Here is a 17838-nt window from a genome sequence, read left to right on the forward strand (position 1 = left end):
CTTGGAAAATAAGAAGGATGGACACCAAAAACTACAGCAGTTATGTCTGCAGCTGTTTCATCTATTCATAATCATAAAAAGCTACCAGGAGGCAAAAGTGCTCTAGTTACGCTAGAAATTCATAAATCACTGCTGACTGTCTGCAAGCAAAGGTCTTCTCTGATTGCAGGATACATTATTAACACTTTGAAAACCTCGAGCGTTTGCTCTTGGGCTGCGGCAACAACAGTACATCCTCTCTGTCAGCCAGCAGCAGGCAGAAAACAACTCCCAGTAAGTCCCAGCACAGCTTTGCAGGAATGTTTAGCTGGGGACAGCGCTCTGCTGTGTACTCACCAGTGCTTTGGCATTAGGATTAGCTTTCTTGTCCAAGAGAACCTTGGCGACTTTGTAGTGGCCGCAGTGGGCAGCGACATGCAGCGCAGTCAGGTAGTCATTGGTGACGTCGTCCACAGGCACGTTGTGCTGAATCAGGAGCTGAACACAGTTGAGGTGATCCCCTTGTGTTGCCATGTGCAATGGAGACAAACCATTCTGCCAACAGAGAGACCCAGCACGGATGGGTTAGAGGATGCCCAGAGAAGGGAAACTCCTCCGCATTGTTGTTCTTGGAGTGTTTGTTGTATGAAGGATTTTACGAGCCCAGAGAGCACCCAAAATAAACTTAACATGTTCAGTGTAAGGATGGGGGTTCTTACTCCGGAATTTGGAGCTTGTTTGGTTAGTTGGCAGCCCCACACTGAAATACCATCATAACATCCCAGTGATGCTCTAAATGTAGCTTCTTTCTGCCAGTATGTCTCAGACAAGCTGCTCAATTTACATGAGTTACATAGCACTCTGTGACTTTTAACACCTCATCCAGGGAATTTCTGGTTTTTAAAACTGAATTAAACTTGCCACTCTTTAATGTGGCGTGTATAAACCAGGCATGACAGCACAGGTCAGAGCATCACTCAGTGAGCACTTCAGCCTTCTTTCATACCTCCACTTGTGTTTTCCTGAATTTGGGTTGTACACATGCTTCCGCCACATTACCCAGCTCTGGAGACCACTCTTCCCAGTCTACACTGAAAACACCAAAAGTATCAACTGGGCTAAAAATCTCTGAAAAAATCTCCATGCTGTGACCTACCAGCAGCACCGGTAAAGCTGTTCCACCATGGGAACACCCGAGAGAGACTCATGTACCAGTGAACTGTTTCTTGCAGTGTTTAAAACAGTGAACAAACTGCCAAAATACATTATATTTCCAGAGTAAAACCATGAGAGAAGATTCTCAAAAATTGAAAGGACTGACACTATTTCATAATGAAAGATTAAAAATAAATGCCAGAATAAAAGAGGCTTTCTTAGCAGTGGTACATAGCTCCTTTTTCCAGCTGTAGGTTTGTTTCTTTTTTTTACTTGATTCTTCTAATGCCAAAGCTAGTTTTGAGTGCAGAAGCTATTCTTGCAGCAGCACACAGTAGTTTTTAGCTGTAAGTGGCTGCCAGTACACTGTGTCTGCATCTTGGAACACAAACCTTTGCTCACAGACGCAGTGCCCTCATGTGACCGCAGCCCGCAAAGGCAGAGAGGCAAAACCAGCCGAGATCTCTGAAACAAACCCTGCCCTCACCCTGCCCATGGGATAACAGCAATAACAACCACTCGAAAGAAAGGTGGGAATACGCAGTGAAACGATATTTTAAATCGACATGGAAGCAGGATGGTGAAAGCAAACAGGCACATCCTGTCAGAACTGGAGAGCAGTTTACTTGCAGTGCTGAGACACAGATATTCTTGGACACAGTAGTATCTTTCAAGTAAGATTATCTCATGGGCATCTCACTTGTGATTTATGTTGGCTTGGATAAGCCTCTCTCCCATTCCCAAAGGCTACTACAGCAATTATCTGCATGGAAGCTTGATACCAGCAAGGCATTTTAAATGTTTTCACTGTCTTCTAGTGTAGTTAACCGTAGAACAAAAAAAGATTAATTTCCCTTGGTCACCAAATCCTTCTGGTAATAGTTTATAACTGATGATGCTTTTTTAGGTGAGAGTAAGAAAATCATGAAACTTTAAACACCATCCTGCTCCGTTTTTATAAGAAAGGTCCTTCGGGTTAAAAGTGTCATTCTTCACAGTAACAGCCAATAAACCACGCTTTTTAATGGAGTAGGAGATGGAGAAGGTGATATGGGACTCTCTTATAGGAGAGACTTGTACCAAAACGACTGACACAGGTGGAAAAGAAAGGAAGAAACAGAGGCGGTTTGAAAAATCAGCAAAATACTCTATTAAAAATCTGTAATGGACAAGAGAAGTGCAGCAGCTAGCCAGACCTCATGCAGAAAAGCAAGAGACAAGACTGGAGGCTAAAGAAGTTGATGCAGACAAAAAAAAAAAAAAAAAAAAAAAAAAAAAAAAAAAAAAAAAAAATTGTCTTTTATTATACCCTAAACCAGGCTTAATTCTGTTGCAGCTGATGATACTGCATAACCTTACACGAGTCTGTTAATATTTCAATGCCACATTCAAAATAAAAATACTACATGTAAGAGTGTTCTCCAGGCCCAAATCCTTCTTGTGAGAGACAACCCAACAACGACCCGAAGAAGTGATCTGGTACTTTAGGATGAAGCCACTTTATAAATGCTCTTACATTACTGGGTTTTTTTAAAGATTGCCAAGAAAACATTAAAAGGGAAAGAAGTTCAAGATTAATGAAAGATATTGATCATTAATGACCATAAGGCCATACCATACCTTAAAACAACCAAATAAAAAAACCTCAAAACAAAACAGCACCATAGAGATGAAACAAAGCATCAACTGTCTGACTAGGTAAACACAAAATTACTGAGCTTATTTCGTACCTGTGTCAAAGAGCTTTAATCTGGGAAAGTGCCATTAACTCTAGGGCAAGGAAAAAGAAAAAGAAAAAAGACAAAGAGCCAAAGATGTCTGGAAAACCAGTAACTAAAAAAAGATGGACATTGATTGACAGGGATGTCATTTCTTACACCCAAAATCACTGGCATGCTCAGGACTAGAATTCCCTTTTCATTTTGCCTGTAGAAACCCCCTTATAATCCATTAGGTCACCACCTTCCCTGAATATAAATCTAAGGTTCTTCCAGTGCAAAAAAGGGTCAGCACTACACTAAACCGTCTCTAGCAGGAAATAGCTATCAAACTGCAGCCTGGTTATTATTCTGAAAGAGTTTTATGTAACATGAATAAACTTTGTGAAGTTCAAATTCTTTCAAAGATGTGTCCTATTTCCAATAATATATGACTTAATTTGAAGAGAATGGAGCCACTTATTTTTGCAGAGGACAGTACTGCAGTTTAGTGCCAAATGAATGAATTCATTTATGCCATTCAGAGGTACAGCTACTTCCTAGCTTGCCTGCTGAAAAAGGTAGAATTAACACATCAGAAGGAAATGCAGGAAGTTCTGCACTTTCTTCTGTTCTCTTTTAAACACGTAACAGCTTTCCCTCTTCCAGAGGAGGCTCTTATTTTGCAGACGTTGTTTATATAAGCCTCTGCAGATCAACATCCAGTCTGTCTCTCAGCCTTAGGCAATTTCTAACCCACTATCCCATGTAATCTGCCTGATTTTGTCTAGTGAACTCTAGGCCAGGCTGTGTGAGTCTGCTCAGGAAGAGCAACAAATTCAAAGCTCACAGTTCTTGAACAGCAGCTTAAGTTTAGGGGTAACACCTGAAAATGCAAAATCCACGCAACAAAGAAATGTAGTTCCTTAGGAGAGGTTTTCATTTATGATGGTGGAAATGAAAGAAATAGGGTGTGTGTTTATGCGGGTGTTCTTCGGTTTGGTTGGTTGTCGTGGGACTTTTTGTTTGGTTGGGGGCTTTGTGGTTTTGCTTTGGTGGTGTGTTTGGGGTTTTTTTTTTTTTTCCCTTTAAGTAATAAAAAGCTATCCAAGAGGGTGGAAGTGCCTTTCTTCCCAGAGTGTAAGCTCCAGGCTCCAAGAGTGGCAGATGTGGCCCAAGGGGTTCCTAGACAACCCCGTGTGGTTCTCCCCTGCTCATGGAGTCTGCAAGCTAGGGCTGTGGGAGTCCATGGAAATTCCACATGCAGAGGATGGGTGAAAACTGTCTGTCAGATTACCCATGACAGCTCTTGCCAGTGACTCATTGAGCAGAGGAAAGCTGGTGCCAACCTCCCCAAACAAATGCTAAATATACTCCAGCAGAGGGAAAAAAAGGAGGGAGGAGAAAAGCAGAATATAGAAGGGTGCTGAGACAGAATGGGACAGGATGACAGAGAGAGAAAAGAAATAACAATGGAACAAAAATGTTGCTGAAACACATTGGTTACAGACTAAGAAAAAAACCCATGTAGTGGAAGGTTATCTCTGGAAAGAACCTCAACAAACTGCACAGCCCAAATGTCATCCCTGAACGGGGGAGTCATGGACTGCAGTGGTGCAAAGCAGGCTGCTGCTCTGAGATCTGAAATCAGCAGTGACAGCACAGCAGAGACCACCACTGGGAGAGTCCTGGCAAGAGCTTCCTTTAACGCCAGCCCTTGGGTCTAAAGCAATCTGTGCACCCTGGTGCAGGTGATTTGAAATTATCAGGAAGAATTTTGCATAATAAACTGTAGAGAGCCAGAAAGTGGAGAAACTGATAATCAGGCTAAGTCCTCAGGAAATACGAGCTGTCTCTGCAAAGGGACATTGCTCTATTTTTATCTCTTGTCTCTTCTCTAGCCTTAGGGTAAATTGGTACAAGCTGAAGATTTATTGTAATCACCGTGTATTTATTCCAGGAGAGACACAGAGATCTTCAGCTACTGAAATTCTGAGGGATAGGGTGACCACACAAGCCTTTTTGGTTGGCACAGAAATCTTTTCTTGTATATCTCGATTTAACACATTTTACATACGCAGACGTGCTCTACATACGGCATTCACTTTGGAGAGCTCCCACACAAGTTACTTTAAATAACCAAGAAATAGGAAAGTTATTGCCAAACCCTTAAACATATGAGACATACAGAATTACATTAGGAAAAAGAAAAAAAATTGTCCAAGGATTATCCCACCAGGAAAGAGTATCAGTTACCTTGGTTTTGGAAAGAATAGGGGCACCACGATCCAGCAGCATTTCTACAACCTGTTCATGGCCACTTCTTGCTCCACAGTGGAGGGGAGTCAGCCCATCCTGTGGGATACAGAATTATAACTGATTAGTGTCAGACACGCTAAAATCTTGCCCACTTTTGTACAGACCTGTGATGTCCTAGGAGGCTCATTCGTTTCTGCAAGGTGCTGCTCTTTTGCAAACGAACACTTGAACCTGTTTGCTCAAACCCACAGAGCACATTCTGGCTCTGATTTTCTGAACATGTAAATAGTCACTTCACATTGGTGTTCATGCAATGGGCTTCTTCCAGACCCTCACTGCACATGCAAGAAAAAGGTGAGATTGCACTTCAGGTACTTTTTGCCTGTTTGCCTTGGAGAAAACTGTGTCTCTCGTTTGTCAATATGCATCAAAGTTGGTGGATAGTCAGTTAGTCTGAGAGGAAAAAAAAAATCCTCCTCAGACTTTTTTATTACAATTATTTTGACAAGTGTACAGCAGACAAGAAAACCATCTTAATCCCAGGTAATAGAAGTATGTTGGATTCACTTGTGTCTCACTGTGTAGACTGTGCTTATGAGACCTCCAGCTGAATGACTGGCCTAGAGTCAAGGCATGCTGTCCGTGCCTCTTTTAGAATAGTTTGCTTAGTAATAGTCATCATCCCACTGCTTGTTGTACATAATGACGTCAGAGTTTTCAGAGACTTTAGGTTTCCATTTGCAAGTCACAAAGGAAGGGGCTTTTCCCTGGTGTCTTCCACTACTCTTAAAACACCTATGTTGTATTGCCTAGAATACATACGTCACATAATTTTTTAATAAGAGATTATCTAAAATTCTTTCTCACACACTCCCTTCACACACATGCACTCCCTCTCCATTTCTGTATGGTAGCAAGTATTATTAAGGTGCCTCCTTAGTCATACTTTTCACGTGCAATTATAATATTCTTCCTTGGTAATTCCTAAACCACACTCTACTGGAATATCAGCTTATGCCCTGCAAAGTGTAGAGGGCAGCCAGGGAGAAGGAGGAGGTGGTTCAGAGAGCCTTACATTCTCCTGTTTCTACATTTTTGCCTGCTCCTAATAAACCTCTGAAAGATAACAGGTAGGAACTGTCATGCCAAACTTTTCCTGCTACTCTCATTTAAAACTTGTATGGTTCTCATTGTGCACGTTCTTGCATTTAGAGTAAGGCATATATTTTGATAAAGAAAATATTTTGATTCAGACTTAACTCCCTTAACTCAGGCAGTCATTTGTTCCCACAAGATAAAGGCAGCTTGGCCAATGTTCTTACTGACACCTCTCAAGTCAATTCTTTTGTAATTTCTGCTTCTTCCTGCTATTTCAGCCCATAAAGTACTGGAAAGTGCATCTTGTTAAAATGATACTACACCAATTCAAGATGCACTTACATTAAGACAAAGGGAAAAGATACCAAAACCCACAAATGATGCATTTTTCAGCTGAGTTGCAAATGCTTTGCCATAGCTTCACAAGTGTTTAAAATGGGTAATGAATATTTCTTATACCAGTAGTTTCCACAGGTGAGGGCATATCATGAACTGAACAGACACAAAGATTTGATGTGAAAATATCACCTACAAGAAATTGAAAACTTGTATGGGAAGGAAAAATCAAACCCAGCAAGGCTAGGTAACTACAGGCCTGTAGCTAAGAGCTGAAGATCATCATGTATGTTACACTGTTCACTCTTTTTACTTCCTATAATTATCACATTCTGCAGGTACATCAAAGATAGATACTTGAGGTCAGGCACCAAAGTTAGAGACCATTTTTCAGATTTAATACCTCCCCGAGTCATTTCACCAACATACCATGGTTAGTACATACCATGCCCACAGGGAACGAGACGCATTTGATCATCTTCCCATACCAGTCTAGACCCTTCCAGTGCTCCCAGAGCCCCACCTCTCTGTGGGGATTTCTGGCTGACAAGGTTTCTGTGGCCCAGGAGGAGCAGGCAGTCATGCTTGGCCAGCTGGACCTTATTCTGGGCCACACAGCAGTCACTACCACCAGACCCATCACGTATGACACAGCACGACACTGCATGTGCGTGCTTGTGGGGACAGCTGATCTATAGTTCCTGTTCACATGATGTCAGGTCTCCCACTGCAAAGAGCAAATACACTCCAAGACAGATAATTTAGCTGCAGAGATTTTTTTTTTTTTTTTTTTTTTTCTCGAAAGACACTATTCACTGATTTAGTTAATTGCTACACGACACTCAGAGCAGGTAAAGAAATGTGCAGATCTGAAATGCAGATCTCAAAGACTTCTTTTTTAAAAAGAGATTCTGAGATTAAAACAGACTGCTCTGAGCTCAGCAAGACTTCACTGACTTTGTCAGGAGATTTTCTAGTTGCTTATTTACTGTTCACATAGACTATACTATGTGAAGCATAAAATATATTACATGTATTAGGAAGCAAACTTGCCTTAATATGATAGTCTGCAATGGCTCAGAAAAACCATTACAAACGATTATGACAATAATCTGCAGATTAAGGACTCTGTAAGCATGCACTGACATGATAAATCATATCATCTGTATTATCTATCCCTCCAGAGAGCCTGAGAGCAGCTTCAGCAAAGCCAAGAGGACAATAGGAGGAGTTATGATTAGGTACAAGCTTCCCATTAGCACTGCACACCCATCTCTGGGGCTGCTGTCTGCTTTAGCTTTTATTTCAAACACACGCACACAAATCAGTGTGTTTGAAATAAAGCATTGTTTCTGATCCCTGCTGACACTCAGATACCTGTGTGGCCTCCTGATCTTGTTACACTGGAGAAGAAACTGTCCTGACACTGAGCCTTCCTGCTGCAGTGTTTCCTCAGCATCACATGTGGCTTCAAGGGATCCCTGAGCGGCGTGGGGTCAGCACAGAGCAGCCTCCTTGTGCTCCCCAGCAACCTCTTCCCTGTCAGCGCTCACCCAGGATTCCCCTTGCATCATGGCATCCTCTGGGCTGTCTCCCGAAGCCACAGCAGCCTCAGTACCACAGCTCTCACATCAGTGAGCATCAGCTTCCAACCCAGTCAGAGTCATGAAACCAAGCACAATACCCAGTAAAAACTTAAATGTGATGTAGATATTCAGCAAGAGCTTGTCAGGGCTCCAGCCAGCTCTCAGAGCCTGTCCACAGCCTTGGCAGGAGCACCAGGCACTCCTGTCCCCTGAGCCAGAGGTGACAGCACACATTCCCAGGGGAGCAATTACTGCTGCCTCCAGGGTTTATCTGCCCAGTGCTGCTCAGTGACTCTCCACGCACACACTCGGCCCAGCAGGGCTCTATCCCACAGCCCCTCCATGCTCCAGCTCTCCTGAATTCTTTGCTCCATTGGCGCTATTGCAAACTGCCCCTTCTGGGCAATAGGGCAACAAAGGTTTGCTCTCCCTGCACATGCAAAGCACATTCAGAGTGCCGAGGCAGTGCTATTGTAGTTATTTCACATCTTAATACATGTGGTTTTTCTGGAGCAGCTTATGCATGATCTGATGCATCTTCAAAGAGTATATCCCACATGTTTTCATGCAGATATGAGTGCTGGGCCTGTTATTTAGCTGTAAAATCAGTAGAATGAAGATTATAAACACTTATTGTTAATCCAGGCTAAAACTTGCTTGCTGCCTGCCTCAGACACAAATTCACTTTGGCATATACAGTATTAGACAGCCAAAGCAAATCAAGCTAATTTAATCAACCTCTCTAATTAAATTTTACTTTTAAAAGTCTTTTCTGGAAGAGAGAAAAAACATAATTAGGGCAACATTCAGTAAACATGTTACATGAGGCATTAACAGGCCTTTGCCCAGAATCTTAGCTAAAAATCAGAATGATTAAAGCTGCCCTGCCAGCACACAGTTCTTGAGGGGTACCCTTAAGAATTCAGTACCCAGCCTCAAATACCAGCTGCTAGACATCTCACAAACAAAAAAAAGACAACAGAGGGAAGATGAACAGCTGGTTAAAATAAACAATGCAACCTAGCGTGAAGTAAAATGGAAAAAAAAAAAGGCATGTCTGAGTCTCAAACTAGTTTTAACATAATTTTTGGGATGTGCCTCACACGTTCTCTCAACTTCCAACTACAGTGTGGAGGTGTGTAAGAGTAAAACGGTGCTCATCAAATCCCAGTCCCAATGAATCCAGAGAAAGTGGGAGCTCCTGGATTGCTTTTACAATAATTTAAACAGGATAAGGATTTAGCTCTTCATGTTAACCTTTTGTGCAGTACTTCAGCACTACAGTTTCCTGGACCATCTGTCAGCAGCAAAAGCAAATGCTCATGTAAATGACTAAGGAAAAGAAATCATTACCTTAGCTTACTTATTACTCAGGAAAGGCTTTATGTTAATTTATCTATAAAACGGTTATTTTTGTGACCAATAAAAATAAGCATTATGTGGAGAGTAACCCAATATACCATAGAGAATGGATTGCAGGAACGGACCACAAAATGCCAGCTGAATAGCTAAATCTGTCCCATCTAAGAGTTAGAGTAGCAAATCCTGGCTCTGTTAGTGTTTGGTCAACAATACAAAACAGTATGTTCTGCATTCTGCAAAGGTGAAATACAGACATGAAACAGGAGAAACAAAGGCCTAAGAATTTCTCCCCCTGAGCAATAGAAACCAGCAATTTCAAGATTATTTTTTTTTGTCCTTTCATAAGGGTACAGAACCTTTGCCATTTACCTTCAAGGAGGTATTTTCTCTTCCATAATCAGTCTTTGAATTAAATAATGTCATAATGTCCAAGACAAAAAGCTATTCTAACAGAAAAAGAAAAAAGTCTGCTGATCTCTTACATACAAAAATTCTGTTCATCTCTTTAAAAATAGGAAAAAAAGAGAAAGGTCTCACATTTATAAATATGGTACTAGGAGACTCACTTTTTTTCACATGCAAATCCCACCTGTTATCAAGCCGTGTGTGCATTCAGCACCTGCCCCTCACAGAGCACACAAGGCTGGGCATCCAGCTGATAAGCAGGACTTGACACATGTATCAGAAAAGACAGCCCCAGCTGCTCTCTGCCTTTCAGTGCATTCAGCAGTAGTGATGCTGTTCTAAAGGATATGACCAGAGCCTTTGTCATCCTGTATTTTTGTAGGGCCATTCTATATCTGCGGTATTGAAAACAAAAATAGTGCTTAAAAAATAAAAAGAAATATCTGCAAAGTTGACGTGTCTTAATTGTTCAGCCTTGTAAAACAACATTGGGTCAGGCTGGAACAACAGGAGAGCTTTAGCAGGAACATGCGTTGTGCCAGCTCAGAGCAATTAATCTTTGCTGCTGAATATGAGAACCAGGCAGGCACTCCTCAAACAATTCCCTTTTCTCACCCAGCATCACATTCCTCTCAGCCTTCTCTTGCTTTTGGTACTGATTTCTAAACTGGTGTGATACAGGCTGGGTGGACAGAGTGTTTTGAGCCCCATGAAGATGTATCAGGCTCTGAGGGCTGGCCTGCAACTTCTCAGAAATGGCTTAAGAGTATGTGCAAGACAGCTCTTCAGGTGTGTTCTGTAAAGCAAAGGTTTTAATAAAAGAGAAAGTAATAAATGATACAAAACCAAAACAGAAGCTGGGCATGGTGCGGAGAAACCTCTAGCACCTAAGATGCCCCAAAAAGCACCGAGAAACTCTGAGCTCATTCTTAAGTATACAACGATCGAGGAGGCATAATCTGGCTTGCTGCCCGATAGAAACAGCCACAGGTTTTGAGACACATTCCAAAAACCCAATAGGTGCCCCTGTGCTGGCACTGAGCCAACCACGGTAAGAAGGGCACAGAACTTTCTAACTCATCTTCTTTGTCTGTTCAGAGGTAAACTGAAACTCTTTTCCTTCTATGCTTGGGTGTGGAAATTGCAATGCAGGGCTGGTGCTGTTCCCTTTGCCCATCACTGCGAGGCTCTGGGAGCCGCCAGGATGAGGCAGGACACACAGCTCCTCTCCCTCCCTGCCAGCCAGGAAACCATGCCTCTGGTACGTGCAGCCTTGAGTGACACACCTACAGCACGAGCAGGAAAAGTTATGCAAACCCCTTCTGACTTCTGGAGAGGATGGGTGTTTGGGGAAGCAGGCAGTCTCTGGGGGAAGACAAAAAAACCAAACCACGGCTCCGTGAACCACAGTCAGCACTGCCTTTTGCCTCACTGGGAAGCTGTGCCAGACTCAGGAGCTGTTAATGCTTCTGCCCTCTTCCTAGATCCTGTTTCCGTCCCAGCTTGTATTTTTAGTTACGTAAATTATCCCAGTGTCTGACCCCGGAGCTTGTGATATAGGAAATGAAGCAGAGCACAAATTTTCCTGACTAAAAGAACTAACTCGACTCCAACTATTTAAAGTACTGGTCCCTAATGATCTGGACTGCAGTGGGCCAAACAAATACTTGCAGGGGGAAGCAACTAATCCCCCACCAAGCCCCTTTCTCCCTGTTCTGACCAAATGCACATCTGTTATACCACCACCCCACCACAAGGCAGAATCACAGCCCTCAGCCTGGTACCCCTATGTAGCAGAGAGGACGCTGGAATTTCAGTCCAGAAACTATACCCACTGTTCACATTACCCATGAAGAGTCATCTCTTCCATGTTGCCCAACTAGAAAAAAAACTGAAACGTTTTAGAAATAGAAACATTTAGAAATAAATCATCAGCTACTAAAGGTAAAATAGAAGCAATAAAGAAAAACATGTGGAGAGAACGAAGAGATGACAAAATAGATTGACCCAGTTTCTGAATTCGACGGAAAAAAACCCACAAATGTGCCTAACAAGCACTGCAGGAAACCTCAGAGGCTACAGAAACCAAACAAAAACCTGTGAATACAGGAAGAACTGCAGAAAACCTATTCTTAGGTTATTCCTTTCTTTTGTTTAGATTGATTCTGAAAGGTAGAACTTATACAGGAAAAGGTAGAGGTGATAAATTAATATTTCAAGAAAATTATAATTGTCAAAAAGTTACTGGGACAGCTCTTGAGAGTTACCTCGCACACACAGGAGTGTGTTGCAAGGACTGCCCTGACAGGCCACAGCACCACTAGTTCCAGGCTGACTTCCAAACATTTGAACTTTTTCCTTTCTTTTTTTTTTTTTTTTTTAAATTTTTTTCCTGCTGCTGTGTAAGTAAATAAAATATCCCCGGTTTGGTTGGGTTTTAACTACAGCAATTAGACATAACCATATGCACTGAGCTTCTGAGTCACTCAGGGCACTGAGTTGGGTGTCAGCCTGATGGAAACCATCCCTCTTCCCAACACATGTGCTGACTAACCCCAGCCAGCAGCCAAGCATCCCTCAAACAGAGCCTGAGCTGCAGGAGGCTCATCATTCTGAAATATCTGACTTGAATTCTCATCTTTTAGCATGTTCCTGTACATTCCCCTCTATTTCCAAGCAGATAAAAGCAGCTCCTACTTAAACACTGGAAAGGGAACATGGAAAATGGTTGGCTCTGAGCTTTGCCATCCTTGGTGTTTTACACGCTGCTGTAAGAAATGTAAAATGTTAGCATCCTACTGCAATCATTTCATAAAAAATAAATGCAGTGCAGCTGTATTAGCCTGCTGGGAAGATAAATGATTTAAGCCCTACAGCAACACACAGGTCAGAGGCAATAATTCCCCACAGTCACTCACAGCACTCACACTTGAGCTTACCCTTGTTTTGGCATCAATTTTAGCTCCTCGATCAAGTAGGAGTTTGACCATATTTGCATTTCCCCTTTTTGATGCAACATGCAACGGTGTAATATCATTCTGTGGAAGAAAAAAACATGAAAATAAATATGTATATGTCTGTCTTTCATGAGTTCCATTTTTGGTTTGCTCACAGGATGAATTACGCCCAATTTGCTAAAGCACAATGCAGTTTGTTTCCCTGGGAGCACGAAAGCAAAGGGAAGCTGTGTTCAACCACTCATGTGAATTACTGGCCTGGTATCTCAACACACACACTGTGAAGACAAAAGTCAAACTCCTGTTAGAGTTATAAGATGACTGTGCCTCAGCTCACAACATTGCTTAAGGGTTGAACTTATGCAATTTTACTGAATCCTAGCAATTTAATCCAGATGTGGTTGTTTATGAGCCTATAGCGATAAGGATTCATACCTCAACTACACTGGCCTTGTAGGAGCCACAGAAAAATAAACAGAACCATTATATCCATAGATCTCATTCAAAAATTACGAGAGGCCAACGTTACTTATTTCTGAACATCACCAGCAAACTCTTGAGAGCCTGGCAAGCACCTTCATTTGAATTCCAGCATTAATTTTGCTCAATTTGTTCCTCTAATGGGTGTAACACCGTGCTTGAAGTGGGGCTGCAGAGAAGTGTGTGTGCCTCCCTGAGCAGTGCCTGGCAGGCTGGCACAGGCAGGGATGCTGCACATCGAGGACAGTTACATAACCAACACACAGGCACTTCTTTAACAAGATGCAGCCAGGACGTCTCTTCATGCTCTGATGAATCCTTTATCTCGTGGCGTATGAAGGCCACATCCTGTATGTATTTGATCATATGGAGCCAAGTAAAAATAAAGGGATCCAAACAGCACGCAGCTCGTGTATGCGGACGAACAGAATTGCAGAGGACGTGTTCCTGCGTGTTGTGGGGCAGCACAAACAGCTGGCTGTGTTAAACCAGCAGCCCTGGGACCCCGAGAAAGCAGCACATGCAGGGAACGTGTGTGCTGAGGCTGACTGAACCAGAGGGGCACCCTGAGCAGCTGGGGAGGGGTACCAGTGCCTGACCTGGCTTACAGAGCATCCAGCAGGTGAGTGGAGGGATAGAGAACCAGCTCTGAGAAAAAATCCCCTCTCAGATGTGACAAGCTGACTCACAGCCTAATCATAACACCAGGTACCTCATGCAGCTGCTACATTTTCTTTTACACAAAATTTCACTATGAAGCAAACTCACAGCTACTAGAAAGTACTAATTAATATTATCACAGAGGTAAAATACATGTTAGCAAGGTTAAATGACAGAGATTCTTTTTACAATATTCATGATCATTAGAGTATCAAAGTGATGACTGTGCTAGGGTAGCTTCTCATTACTTTAAGAAGCAAAGTAAAGCAAGAAGATGCTTAGCACATTAAACAGAAAGTGCAGCATGTCTAGTCCTTTCAGGGAGGTAAAAACTATGTGATCACATAAATTTTCTGTGAGTTGATTTTAAAAAAAAGAGTTAATTCTATTTGACTGGGAGTTGACACTGGATATAATATGGGGTCACTGCATTACTGTACCAGTCACAAAGAGGACAGAAAAAAAAAGAGAGAAAAACAATTATGTGGAGATACTTTCTGCTTTCCCTCTTTTCCCAGGAGGAAAGATGTTACTGAGGTCAGAGGGGGAGAGAGATGAATTCTACTTTCCCGAGAAAAAAAAAAGGTAAAGGAAATAACTTCTGTGTCTTCAAGTAAAGAGTACTGCAGGTAATTTAGATTAAAGAAACACCTTCTTCTACTTGCTGATGTTAAGGGGTAAAGAGGTTAACTCAGCCTCATAGACCCTAGTGCTCTGTTAATATTTCACAGTATTTTAGTACCAATCATTTACTGCCTCATACACAGACAAGGAGAAAAGCATTTTCCAAGCATCAGGAAAGAAATGGAGGAGGAAGGGACAGCATTACCAAAGGCAAGACAAACACCTTTTAGCAGTCTGGTTCTCACTCATCTCGACACTGAGCTGAAACTAATGCAGCACAGGGGAGGGCATAACCACATGAGAATGTGCACTTTGGATCTAATTATTTGCCAGTCCAAGCTCCTGTTGCCATAAATGTTGATTCTAGAATAGATGGATGAGTGCTGGCAAATACACAGCTCAAAACTGAAAGAGATGGCTTCCACTTTAGCAATTAGGGGTTAGGTCACACTGTTTGCTTGCAACAGGGGAAAAAAATTAAAAATATATCCACTTTCATGTTCAAAACCAAGTCCTGTTCAAATGACTTTCATATTTCTGGATTGCTACCAAAACTATTAGGTCAGCATATTTCTCTCCCAGCTTCTGACGGGGGCGATCACCCAGACTGGCAATGTGGGGAAATTCTCCAGCACCAAATAAGGACTGAGCTCGAGAGCCAGCAACCCACCTTTGTTCTATGTGATCACCTGTGTTTACAAAAACACATAAATTTCATGTCTTTAGCATCTTGAAACCTGGATCAACTTTTGGTTGAAAATAGGCAGCAAGTTCACATCACAAAGAGATGGATGGAGAAAGAATGTGGTCACTCCAGATAAATTTTGTGAGGAAAATCAACTACACACAGCTTCCCTGAAATAATTAATGGAGCAGGAGAAATCAAGCAAATTCAACCATTGTAATATCTGTCCTAACAGATGACAAAGGAGCTCCTCTTTCCTAGGAAAGAGCACTCATTCCCTTGGAAGGAGTCTGCAGTTTTCGTTGTACTTTACTAACCTGATCAGACAGTTCATAAAAAAATTAAGAGACAAAGGATTCGAAACATTTTTAATCTTTTTCACCCTTAACATCTTAGGAAAACACTGTGAGGAAAAGAAGGGGAAAAGAGAGAGGGGCAAGTCTCTATTCAGAATTTAATTTTGCTGTTTAGCTATTTAAATTTTTACTGATAGCAATGAATGTGAAGCTGGCTGAGAGTTCTGACTCCAAACAGATGAAGAGGTGTATTATGTGAATGCTTGAATAATTGCTTGAACTGATGTTCAGGCTAAGAAACTTGTCTTTGGTCAATCCTGTGTGGTACCAAGTCTTAAAGAATCACAGCCAGAAGTTTCAGATGTATGGCCCTTCCCCATCTCTCATCTCACAATTAAGAACATGAACTGAGAAGTGAAAAAACCTCAGACAACACCATCGTTAATTTTTCTGATGATGAAACAAAGCAAGGAATTCAAAATGGAGTTATTTGCACTTGTCACAAGGAACAAGAGATAAAAAAAGCTTCATAATACGCGCAACTTTGGTGTTGTTTATTAACACTAAAACTGTGGTATCAGCAAACAAAATAGCCACCAAATGTAAGGTTCTGAATTCTTCAGTGTATCAACAGCATCTGCTGTCTTTTCAGTCTATTTTTATCCGTTTGATCTTCTATAAATTTCTCCCTTTGTTCTTAAGATAGAATAGTAAATCAGGAAATTTTTGAAGATGTTTTCCTGCAGTAATAAAGATGAAATGTCTTCCAAAAGTTGCCATTAAAAGACCTGGTTCAGATCTAGAATTCCTGCCGGAGTGCTGCTTGCCCTTGCTGTTGAAATATCCAATTCTGGGTAATGTCTCCGGTAGACCCCTTGACACTGAGGTCCAATTTGTGAGTTAATAAATTCTACAGGGAATATGAAGCATAAAACCAGTGAGAACAGCAAGCTAAAACAATGCAAAAATGCGCATAGGATTGTCAACTAGAACACAGCCTTTCCTCTCCTTCTTGGCAGATCTCCTGGGGCACGTGACCTGAAGTACTCTGAGACCACACAGAGCCCGAAGTGCCATGGATTAGGTGCATGCAAGTTTTTCTACCCTTCACAGCCTTGTGGATGGTGGTTTTCCCTTTGTCCCCATCCACCACCTGCTGCAGCCCACCATCCCCTCACAAAGGGCTCCTGCCTTCCTCCAGAGCCACGAAACATCCACAAATATGATGGGTGAGGAGCGACTTGCTTTTACAGTCAGTGGCCTTTGCCTGTGCCTCATCAGAGGGAACACTAAGCCTTTCCAGCTGCAGCTCTCTATCTATAGCTTCACAAGAAAACTCAAAAACTTTTGAGTTATCTCGTGCTGAGAAATGAGCCACCTCACATTTCCCAGCTGAAATGAGATCAGTTGCCCTCTGACACACGGCGTTATCCATCACAGCTCACCACAGCAAGTCAGAATTGCTCCTTTCCACTACAAATTAGCAACATGGATGGATAGAAAGTCAGGAAAAAACAAACCAGGGTTAAAATTGTCAGTGTGCGAAGTAGATCTTATATGGTTACATTTTAATGCCTTTAGAAAACCAGGAACTCCCCCTGGGTTTCTGGTGTGCTCTGCTGTCCTACGAGATTGCCTCTTTCTCCCATCACAGCTGGAGTCTTGCAAGCATAAGGATGCTAATAATAACTAAGAAAAGCAAATGTTTGCACTTACAGCTTCATATTGGGCTCTGAAGTGCACCTTTAAAGGAAGGCACAAAACAAAGCGAAAACTTTCCCTAGTCATGTGCTGCATTGATTTTAATGCTGACTGAGCAGCTGATCACATCAGGACTGTGAAGATTCATTGCCAGTCACATGGACTTGGCATTTCTTCTTGCTGTCAACGAGAGAACTTACCTCCACCTCTGAGCTCTCCTCCCAGTCTCTCAGTGGAGTGCAATTTTAATCAGAAAAATCACACTTATCTGATTTCAAATTTCACTTCCTTGACTTAAAACAAACCAGAATAGTTTCCTACCAAAATGTTCAGATAGGAATTTGGTGAGATAGTTCATCTCAATCCTCAACTGAGAGCAAACTCTAGGAAGAGCTTAATATTGACACAGAATGTGTGAGTAAAACAAAAGCTGAAAACAGCCAGACTGCTATAACAGAAATTTCTTATACAGTCTGGAAAATCCCTCCAGAATTATAGGTTTTTAAGGAAAGAGCATAATGGTGGTTTTGGCATACTGGAATTGTCAGCAGCACCACT

At 42.0% G+C, this 17838-nt stretch overlaps 1 protein-coding gene across 10 annotated transcripts in view; it reads right to left on the minus strand.

The window, feature by feature from the left end:
• Positions 1 to 17838, minus strand: part of ANK3 (ankyrin 3) — a 291984-nt gene that overhangs the window by 106966 nt on the left and 167180 nt on the right. For all 10 annotated transcript variants that reach the window (XM_066191661.1, XM_066191669.1, XM_066191663.1 and 7 more), the window contains exons 8-10: positions 12817 to 12915; positions 5088 to 5186; positions 337 to 534 (exon numbers count right to left, since the gene is read on the minus strand). In XM_066191661.1, the coding sequence (XP_066047758.1) occupies positions 337 to 534; positions 5088 to 5186; positions 12817 to 12915 (396 nt within the window). The remainder of the gene's footprint in view (positions 1 to 336; positions 535 to 5087; positions 5187 to 12816; positions 12916 to 17838) is intronic.

This window comes from Chamaea fasciata, unplaced genomic scaffold, assembly GCF_029207755.1.
Source record: "Chamaea fasciata isolate MVZ Bird 193981 ecotype frontalis unplaced genomic scaffold, bChaFas1.0.hap1 SCAF_9, whole genome shotgun sequence".
Classification (NCBI taxonomy): domain Eukaryota; kingdom Metazoa; phylum Chordata; class Aves; order Passeriformes; family Sylviidae; genus Chamaea; species Chamaea fasciata.